This window comes from Coregonus lavaretus (assembly GCF_964263955.1).
Source record: "Coregonus lavaretus genome assembly, chromosome: 28".
In the NCBI taxonomy this organism is placed as follows: Eukaryota; Metazoa; Chordata; class Actinopteri; order Salmoniformes; family Salmonidae; genus Coregonus; species Coregonus lavaretus.
Window position 1 is genome coordinate 1153448 of NC_140015.1, and position 10510 is coordinate 1163957.

The 10510-nt window shown below is 45.8% G+C and overlaps 1 protein-coding gene across 2 annotated transcripts; it reads left to right on the forward strand.

Moving 5' to 3' along the window:
* The first annotated feature begins 987 nt into the window (after positions 1 to 987).
* mrps34 (mitochondrial ribosomal protein S34) lies at positions 988 to 10096 on the forward strand. Of its 2 annotated transcripts, none has more exons than XM_084146267.1 (5): positions 988 to 1046; positions 1715 to 1918; positions 2288 to 2443; positions 5586 to 5628; positions 9374 to 10096. In XM_084146267.1, exons 2-5 carry the CDS (start codon positions 1754 to 1756, stop codon positions 9676 to 9678), a joined length of 669 nt encoding a protein of 222 aa, XP_084002393.1. In that variant the 5' UTR covers positions 988 to 1046; positions 1715 to 1753; the 3' UTR covers positions 9679 to 10096. The 2 variants fall into 2 exon arrangements, with proteins under 2 accessions (XP_084002393.1, XP_084002392.1); XM_084146266.1 differs by having other exon boundaries at positions 990 to 1054.
* Positions 10097 to 10510: the final 414 nt, after the last annotated feature.

The following is a 10510-nucleotide window of genomic DNA, read 5'->3' on the forward strand; positions in this document are numbered from 1 at the left end:
GTCACGTGCTCAGTGTGAACCTGCTTTCATCTGTGAAGAGCACAGGGCGAATTTGCCAATCTTGGAGTTCTCTGGCAAATGCCAAACGTCCTGCACGGTGTTGGGCTGTAAGCACAACCCCCACCTGTGGACGTCGGGCCCTCATACCACCCTCATGGAGTCTGTTTCTGACCGTTTGAGCAGACACATGCACATTTGTGGCCTGCTGGAGGTCATTTTGCAGGGCTCTCGTAGTGCTTCTCCTGCTCCTCCTTGCACAAAGGCGGAGGTAGCAGTCCTGCTGCTGGGTTGTTGCCCTCCTACGGCCTCCTCCACGTCTCCTGATGTACTGGCCTGTCTTCTGATAGCGCCTCCATGCTCTGGACACTACGCTGACAGACACAGCAAACCTTCTTGCCACAGCTCGCATTGATGTGCCATCCTGGATGAGCTGCACTACCTGAGCCACTTGTGTGGGTTGTAGACTCCGTCTCATGCTACCACTAGAGTGAAAGCACCGCCAGCATTCAAAAGTGACCAAAACATCAGCCAGGAAGCATAGGAACTGAGAAGTGGTCTGTGGCCACCACCTGCAGAACCACTTTTTTTATTGGGGGGTGTCTTGCTAATTGCCTATAATTTCCACCTGTTGTCTATTCCATTTGCACAACAGCATGTGAAATGTATTGTCAATCAGTGTTGCTTCCTAAGTGGACAGTTTGATTTCACAGAAGTGTGATTGACTTGGAGTTACATTGTGTTGTTTAAGTGTTCCCTTAATTTTTTTGAGCAGTGTATTTCACACCCTCTCTTGTTTCCTTCCAATAGTTTGTGATAGTAGTTAAAATATCACTTCAATCTTTGCAAACAACGCCAAAGCAAAAAAAACTAAGTCTGGAGTGTCCCCGGAGTGACCACCCCCAAAACGTTTCAAAGCGGAACATGTTCTATCCCGGAACTAAAGAAATGTATCAATACTTCCAGGGAGGTTTTTCGTCCGTCGTTTGACAATTTTGGAGGAAGTCGTCACAGAAGTTGTGCGTTGTGGAGGTCAAGTCAAATCTCAGGTAGCTAGGTATGCAAAATAAAACATCCCCTGGAAATCTAAGCTACTATTTAAAAAATTGTGATAACAAGAATACTGTCTGTTGAATAGTGGAATACTTCGCTAGCTAGCCCGCTAACGTCGATAGCTACCGTTAGCGTGCCATCTCTCTGGCTATCTGTATTAGCTAGCTTGCGACAGACAAGACTGCCAGTCCTAGCACGTGAAATAGTAGCTAACGTTAGCAGACCACATTTAGCTATCTAACGTTAACGGTAGTCATTATTCAATTGAGCAGTATTGATTGTGGTTCTTAAGATGTTTGGCTTTACTTAACGAGATGAACTACAGTATGATGACTAACTAGTATGTTGTTAACGGTAACACCTCTTGAATAGTACACTGAATGCAGGCCCAGGAAAAACTAGGGTTCCATAGTCTGGTGAATTTGGGGCTGTATCTGTCTAGATATCTGCTGAAACAGAATCGTTAGTCCCAAATACACCAGACCAGAAACTCTGGTTTTACCTGGGTTTGCATTCAGTGTATTTGGGTCATTCTAGGTTATCAGACCTGCGAGTGTCTCCAGGTTATCAGATCTGTGAATGTCTTCATGAGTACATCTATTGTAAAATGGTCAGAACTGTCTTTATTTATTCCTTTATGTGAGCCTAACCTCCTAACCCCCAGGTTCTGAAGGAGACCCAGTGACATCATTATCGACCAATCATGGTGAAGAAGAAGCGCATCCGCCTGATCGCTGAGATGGCCCGGAAGATCCGTGTGTACCGGGAGCTGAAGAATCGGCCACGGGAGTCTGAGAAGTACGCACTGGACTACGACACCATGACGCGACCACACACCATGAAGACCCTGCCCGTGCTTGCCTGGCAGGTATGTGTGTGGGGCACCAGGTAGCCTAGAGGTTAGAAAGCAGGGCCAGAAGGTTGATGGTTCAAGCCCCAGGCCAGGTGTAAAAAGTGGGAATTTAACTGGCAACTAGATGGAGGGCTGTGGGTCTGTGATGCCAGATCCCATCGACTACTGTTGTGCCCTTGATAAGTCCGGTAACATTCCCAAAAGTTTTCCAGAAATCATGGTTGGGCGGATTCCTGGATTTCCAGCTTATTTCTGCAAGATCCTGGGAACCTTCCGACCGTATTTTAAGGAAAACCTGGGAATTTCAGAAACCTGGGAACCCTAGCCCTCGAACAAGGGAAAGAAAATTGATAAAACCCTAAAACTGCTTTCGTTTCTATTCAGGACGTGAGGAGAGAGAGCCGTCTCTTCTCCCTGCTGTCTGGCCTCAGGCTGTTCGGGGTTGGCCACCTGTTCACACGCAAGTCTTGGCTGACAGAGCACCCTGAAGCACCTAGCTACTGGCAGGTCACCAAGGTCAAGGTGGACTACACTGCAGAAGTGAGTGGGGAGAGGAAATGGGGGGGGGGGAGTGAAAAAGGTAAGAGGGGGGACAGAGGTAAGGGAAAGAGGGTGAGTAATGGGAGTGGAGGCTTATAACACTGTTACTATATTTATTTATTTTATTTTTTATTTTACCTTTATTTAACTAGGCAAGTCAGTTAAGAACAAATTCTTATTTACAATGATGGCCTACACAGGCCAAACCCGGACGACGCTGTGCCAATTGTGCGCCGCCCTATGAGACTCCCAATCACGGCCGGTTGTGATACAGCCTGGAATCGAACCAGGGAGTCTGTAGTGACGCCTCAAGCACTGAGATACAGTGCCTTAGACCGCTGCGCCACTTGGGAGCCCTATAAAGCCTCATACATACACTATTTATACAAAAGTATGTGGACACGCCTTCAAATGAGTGGATTCGGCTATTTCAGCCACACCTGTTGCTGACAGGTGTATAAAATCGAGCACATAGCCATGCAATCTCCATAGACAAACATTGGCAGTACAGTCGTGGTCAAAAGTTTTGAGAATGACACAAGTATTGGTCTTCACAAAGTTCGCTGCTTCAGTGTTATGAGATATTTTTGTCAGATGTTACTATGGTATACTGAAGTATAATTACAAGCATTCCATAAGTGTCAAAGGCTTTTATTGACAATTACATTAAGTTCATGCAAAGAGTGTTGACCCTTCTTTTTCAAGACCTCTGCAATCCACCCTGGCATGCTGTCAATTAACTTCTGGCCCACATCCTGACTGATGGCAGCCCATTCTTGCATAATCAATGCTTGGAGTTTGTCAGAATTTGTGGGTTTTTGTTTGTCCACCTGCCTCTTGAGGATCGAACTAAAGTTCTCAATTGGATTAAGGTCTGGGGAGTTTCCTGGCCATGGACCCAAAATGTTTATGTTTTGTTCCCCGAGCCACTTAGTTATCACTTTTGCCTTATGGCAAGGTGCTCCATCATGCTGGAAAAGGCATTGGTCGTCACCAAACTGTTCTTGGATGGTGGGAGAAGTTGCTCTCAGAGGATGTGTTGGTACCATTCTTTATTCATGGCTGTGTTCTTAGGCAAAATTGTGAGTGAGCCCACTCCCTTGGCTGAGAAGCAACCCCACACATGAATGGTCTCAGGATGCTTTACTGTTGGCATGACACAGGACTGATGGTAGCACTCACCTTGTCTTCTCTGGACAAGGTGTTTTCCGGATGCCCCAAACAATCGGAAAGGGGATTCATCAGAGAAAATGACTTTACCCCAGTCCTCAGCAGTCCAATCCCTGTACCTTTTGCAGAATATCCGTCTGTCTCTGATGCTTTTCCTGGAGAGAAGTGGCTTCTTTGCTGCCCTTCTTGACACCAGGCCATCCTCCAAAAGTCTTCGCCTCACTGTGCGTGCAGATGCACTCACACCTGCCTGCTGCCATTCCTGAGCAAGCTCTGCACTGGTGGTGCCCCAATCCCGCAGTTGAATCAACTTTAGGAGACGGTTCTGGCGCTTGCTGGACTTTCTTGGGCGCCCTGACGCCGCCTTCACAACAATTGAACCTCTCTCCTTGAAGTTCTTGATGATCCGATAAATAGTTGATTTAGGTGCAATCTTACAAGCAGCAATACCTTTCTGTGAAGCCCTTTTTGTGTAAAGTAATGATGACGGCACGTGTTTCCTTGCAGGTAACCATGGTTGACAGAGGAAGAACAATGATTTCAAGCACCACCCTCCTTTTAAAGCTTCCAGTCTGTTATTCTAACTCAATCAGCATGACAGAGTGATCTCCAGCCTTGTCCTCGTCAACACTCTCACCTGTGTTAACGAGAGAATCACTGACATTATGGCAGCTGGTCCTTTTGTGGCAGGGCTGAAATGCAGTGGAAATGTTTTTTTGGGATTAAGTTCATTTGCATGGCAAAGAGGGACTTTGCAATTAATTGCAATTCATCTGATCACTCTAAATGACATTCTGGAGTACATGCAAATTGGCATCATCAAAACTGAGGCAGCAGACTTTGTGAAAATTAGTATTTGTATCATTCTCAAAACTTTTGACCACGACTGTAGAATGGCCTTACTGAAGAGCTCAGTGACTTTCAACGTGGCACCGTCATAGGATGCCACCTTTCTAACAAGTCAGTTCTTAACATTTCTGCCTTGCTAGAGCTGCCCCGGTCAACTGTAAGTGCTGTTATTGAGAAGTGGAAACTTCTAGGAGCAACAACGGCTCAGCCAATAAGTGGTAGGCCACACAAGCTCACAGAACGGTACCGCTGAAGATCGTGTGTCCTCGGCTGCAACACTCACTACAGAGTTCCAAACTGCCTGAGGAAGAAATGTCAGCACAAGAACTGTTCGTCGGGAGCTTCATGAAATGGGTTTCCATAGCCGAGCAGCCGCACACTAGCCTAAGATCACCATGCGCAATGCCAAGCGTCGGCTGGAGTGGTGTAAAGCTCGCCGCCATTGAACTCTGGAGCAGTGGAAACGTGTTCTCTGGAGTGATGAATCACACTTCACCATTTGGCAGTCTGACGGACAAATCGGGGTTTGGCAGATGCCAGGAGAACGCTACCTGCCCCAATGCATAGTGCCAACTGTAAAGTTTGGTGGAGGAAGAATAATGGTCTGGGTCTGTTTTTCATGGTTTGGGCTAGGCCCCTTAGTTCCAGTGAAGGGAAATCTTAACGCTACAGCATACAATGACATTCTAGACTATTGTGCTTCCTACTATGTGGCAACTGTTTGGGGAAGGACCTTTCCTGTTTCAGGATGACAGTGCCCCCGTGCACAAAGCGAGGTCAATACAGAAATGGTTTGTTGAGATCGGTATGGAAGAACTTGACTGGCCTGCACAGAGTCATGAACTCAACCTCATCGAACACCTTTGGGATGAATTGGAACGCCGACTGCGATACAGGCCTAATCGCCCAACATCAGTGCCCGACCTCAAGTCCCCGCGGTAATGTTCCAACATCTAGTGGAAAACCTTCCCAGAAGGGTGGAAGCTGTTATAGCAGGAAAGGGGGGGACTAACTCCATATTAATAACTATGATTTTGGAATGAGATGTTCGACGAGCAGGTGTCCACATACTTTTTGTCATGTCGTTTACATGTTTATAACTCCGCTCTCTTCTTCTCTGTAGAACATGGACCACGGCAGAGCATGGGGAATCCTGACCTATAAAGGTGAGAATTTCCCATTCACACATCATATATCATGCTCTCTCACTGAAGAAAGAATAGGTGTAGCTTTCCTTTGTAGTACCGACGTGATTCACAATAGTGGTCATGAACAGATAAGAGATGACGACCAAGACAGCCTTTTCACACTACCGTTCCGATCCTCAGCACAGCTTGGTTCAGTGCTGCTCGGTTCGACTCCGTAGTGTGAAAAGCCTTTTTATTTGTTTTTACAGAATGACATTTCAGCAGCTTTTCATGTGCCTCTCTGTCATTGCATGATCTCTCACAGATGAAGGAATGCCTAGGTTTAGGTTTCTTCAGCATTAACCTCGTCCCCAGGCTCGTGTTGCTGGCGCATAGAGCCTGGTAACCGTTTCTTCTGACCGGGGAAGTTTTGTTAAGAGTTTAGCTTGCACTAAACATTAACACGCATCGCTTGCGCTACAGTTTTGGAAGCATAAGGAATGTACCTTTCATATCAGTGAGAAATAATAATACATTTAAAAAAGTGAAATTACTACACCTTTTTATAGGCTTAGTGTTCCCACACAGCCATATTTCCATGTTACAGCGCTTGTTTATGGAAAACACTGACGGAAAAAGTGGACTACCTGTGCTAATTAGCTATCTGCGTCTCCGAACACCTGTGTGTAAACGGAAGACGGACGCCACAAACGTGTTGTAACTGAAAAATACTATCGGCTCCTTTAGTCCACTATTGGGATAGACAACAGTGTGCATTAATGTGGGACTTGAAAGGGGTGTAGTTGAAATTGAGGCGGGAGAGGGAGAGAGCCTGCTACAGCTGTGCCTTGGCCTATTACACTGAACAAAAATATAAACGCAAAATGGAAAGTGTTGGTCCCATGTTTCATGAGCTGAAGTAAAAGATCCCAGAAGTAGTCCATACGCACAAAAAGCTTATTTCTCAAATGTTGTGCACGGATTTGTTTACATCCCTGTTAGTGAGCATTTCTCCTTTGCCAAGATAATCCACCCACCTGGCAGGTGTGGCATATCAAGACGCTGATTAGACAGCATGATCATTACACAGGTGCACCTTGTGCTGTGGACAAAAGATCACTCTAAAATGTCCAGTTTTGTCACACAATGCCACAGATGTCTTAGGTTGAGAGAGCGTGCAATTGGCATGCTGACTGCAGGAATATCCACCAGAGCTGTTGCCAGAGAATTTTATGTTAATTTCTCTACCATAAGCCGCCTCCAACATAGTTTTAGAGAACTTGGCAATACTTCCAACCGGCCTCACAACAGCAGACCACGTGTAACGACGCCAGCCCAGGACCTCCACATCCGGCTTCTTCACCTGCGGGAAAATCTGACACCAGCCACCCGGACAGCTGATGAAACAGCACAACCAAAGAATTTCTGCACAAACAGTCAGAAACCATATTAGGGAAAGCGTCACGTCTGGAGGAAACCTGGCACCATCCCTACGGTGAAGCATGGTGGTGGCAGCATCATGCTGTGGGGATGTTTTTCAGCGGCAGGGACTGGGAGCCTAGTCAGAATTGAGGCAAAGATGAACGGAGCAAAGTACAGAGAGATCCTTGATGAAAACCTGCTCCAGAGCGCTCAGGATCTCAGACTGGGGCGAAAGTTCACTTTCCAACAGGGCAACGACTCTAAGCACACATCCAAGATAACGCAGGAGTGGCTTCGGGACAAGTCTCCTAATGTCCTTGAGTGGCCCAGCCAGAGCCCGGACTTGAACCCGATCGAACATCTCTGGAGAGACCTGAAAATAGCTGTGCAGCAACGCTCCCCATCCAAGCTGACAGAGCTTGAGAACATCTGCAGAGAAGAATGGGAGAAACTCCCCAAATACAGGTGTGCCAAGCTTGTAGCGTCATACCCAAGAAGACTCCATGCTATAATCGCTGCCAAAGGTGCTTCCACAAAGTACTGAGTAAAGGTCTGAATACTTATGTAAATGTGTGTTTCATTTTTAATAAATTAGAATATAAGATTTCGAAAAAAGTTTTTGCTTTGTCATTATGGGGTATTGTGTGTAGATTGATGAGGGGGAAAAAATATTTAATCAATTTTAGAATAAGGCTGTAACGTAACAAAATGTGGAGAAAGTCAAGGGGTCTGAATACTTTCTGAAGGCACTCGCCAAACAATTTTGAAAGTACATGCAATTTTCACGTGTTCCACCACAAAACTGTCATAAACAAATCTCAAGTATCAGAGACCGCAAGCTCCCAGCTACTATATCTAGCCAATGCAACATTGACATTATCCCACCCCTGGTTAGCCACTATTGGCTTAAAAAGCCAAACCTAACATATCTGCCAATTAATTTCCAGCAATATTGCCTGTCTGTGATGTGTGTTTGTCCATCACTCCATGTCTAGCTAGTTGATGTGATAACCGTCTTGTGGTTTGACAGAAATACTTTCCCCAAAACCTTCTCATTAAATGTTAACTGCAAAGTAGGCTTACCAGGCAGAAGTATATCATGAGTAAGTATATCATTTGTATCTATTTTTTGTTATTTGCAAACTTGCCATGAAATGAGCTGCAGCAGTACAGAACAATCACTAGACCAGAACATTAGATGGCACATTCCTTACTCGCTAGATGCGCAATTAAAGGGCCAGATGCACAATTAAAGGGGAATTACACTTTTTTTTCTTCCAGGCCTAACAGAATTGTCTTCAGATGTGATTTAAGCATTGACATGAACTCAGAACATCAATTTTGTTGTTTCTCTACGAACAATTGTACTTTTATTTTTGGGGGGTACTTTTTACCCCTTTTTCTCCCCAATTTCGTGATATCCAATTGGTAGTTAGAGTCTTGTCCCATCGCTGCAACTCCCGTACGGACTTGGGAGAGGCGAAGGTCGAGAGCCATGTGTCCTCTGAAACACAGACCCCACCAAGCCGCACTGCTTCTTGACACACTGCATGCTTAACCCGGAAGCCAGCTGCACCAATGTGTCGGAGGAAACACTGTACAGCTGGCGACCAAAGTCAGCGTGCATGCGCCCGGCCGTCACAAGGAGTCGCTAGAGCGCGATGGGACAAGGACATCCCAGCCAGCCAAACCCTCCCCTAACCTGGACGACGCTGGGTCAATTGTGCGCCGCCTCATGGGTCTCCCCGTCGTGGCCGGCTGCGACACAGCCCGGGACGAACCCGGTTCTGTAGTGACGCCTCTAGCACTGCGATACAGTGCCTTAGACTGCTGCGGCACTCAATTGTAATTTTCAGAGTAAAAAACTAACAAAATATAAAACCAGGAAAAATAAAACTGAACATAATTTGGGAAAATATAAAACAGAATTTTGGGGGAAAAACATTTTATAGGGCCCCCCTTAGTTGTTTATTAACAATTATTTTACCAGGTATATTGACAGAAAACATAGTGTACTACTTTCTCTTGTACACTAAGGACCTGGGGAAAAGTGGAGGGGAGGGGAGAGGAGAAGAATGTGCCTATTTGAAAGCTAGAATGTGTAGCTCTCGACATGTTTAATTTTCTCATGCTAGAAAAAGTTGGAGACCCCTGTGCTAGATGGTGATGGCCTGAGAGATCAGCCAATTAAAACCATTGGCTGTTTTCGCCGCTCCTTCAAGTCCCGTCTCGACAGAGAGAGCTGGCTGGTGGGCGAGACTACCTCCGCATTACTGTCATTTGACATTTATCACAGCAGTGGTTGTGAAAAGAGATTAGGAAAAGACCAAGTCAACATTATGTGTATTATTATTTTCCACAGGCAAGCAGGAGAGTGAAGTGAAGGAGATTGACAAGGTGATGTACCATGACTGGCGTCTGGTGCCCAAACACGAGGAGGAGCAGTTCAAACTCTACAACCCTGTTCCCGAGCCCCCCATACGCTATGTGTCGTACCCGCCCCTGCTCCGTGCCATGCTTCTCGCCCAGCGGCAGAAAGATAAGCTAGGGGCGGCGGTTGAGGAGCCAACCTTACCCCTGAAGAGGGATGTCCTACTCAGCAAAGAGTACTTCAGAAGTCAGGAGAAAGAGAGGGAGCGGGAGAGGCAGGAGGGGACAGCAGTGTGAGAGAGGGGTCAAGAGGAAAAGAGGTGAAAGGTTACCTACAAGGGACTGTGATGTCAACTTGGATAGATCCTACACCCTTCGTCCAAAAGCATTGAATTGTTACAAGCATGGATGAAGGGAGTTTCAACCATATCCTTTGCACCAATCCATTCCTTTTAAATCCATGAGGGGGTGTAGGAGTGCACATCTCAGGAGAAGGGTAGAGAATTGGACAACAGCTATAGCCGTTTCTTTTACATTCATATGAGCCTTCTATAAAGATTATTCTGAATAGAAAGAATTTGGGATCATCAGATGGACTTGAGTGACAACTTGCTGTAAGGTTTCCACAACTGGCACTTGTCTCTTACCCATATTGTGATGTGATGCTTGTGTGTTTGTATTGTAAATATTAAAATATACTACATTATGAAAAGAATGGGCACTCTTAGTTTTTATTAAACCGGATTCATTCTAACTGGATGGCTGGGTTAAAATAGATTTGATTATTCTCCCACCCATGTAAAAGCAATTATTATTCCACTTCCATGCATGATAGATGACATTGGTCCTGGTGACGTTGAAACCTGTTGCTGAACAGGAGAGGGCGCGCCATCATCACCTGGCTGACTACGACAAAGATTATGAGTATACTGACGGATACATGTCTCTCCGCCCTAACATTGGGAGTCGCCCATAAAGCGGCACGGCGGCCTGTCTAGCTCCTGCCTATCCATACTTTGGATTGGTGGATACATCTCATTATTGTAATCCTTTTTGAATATTCGATGAGGGTTGTTGATGTCAATGGAGAGAGATGCTATGCTTCTAGCCTAATTCCATGAATATGCAT

Excerpts from the sequence above, each read along its gene's own strand:
- mrps34 (XM_084146267.1), top strand. The coding sequence starts at position 1,754 with ATGGTGAAGAAGAAGCGCATCCGCCTGATCGCTGAGATGGCCCGGAAG. Across the intron at positions 1,919-2,287 it reads TGCCCGTGCTTGCCTGGCAG|GACGTGAGGAGAGAGAGCCG; the intron begins GTATGTGTGTGG and ends GTTTCTATTCAG. Across the intron at positions 2,444-5,585 it reads AGGTGGACTACACTGCAGAA|AACATGGACCACGGCAGAGC; the intron begins GTGAGTGGGGAG and ends TCTTCTCTGTAG.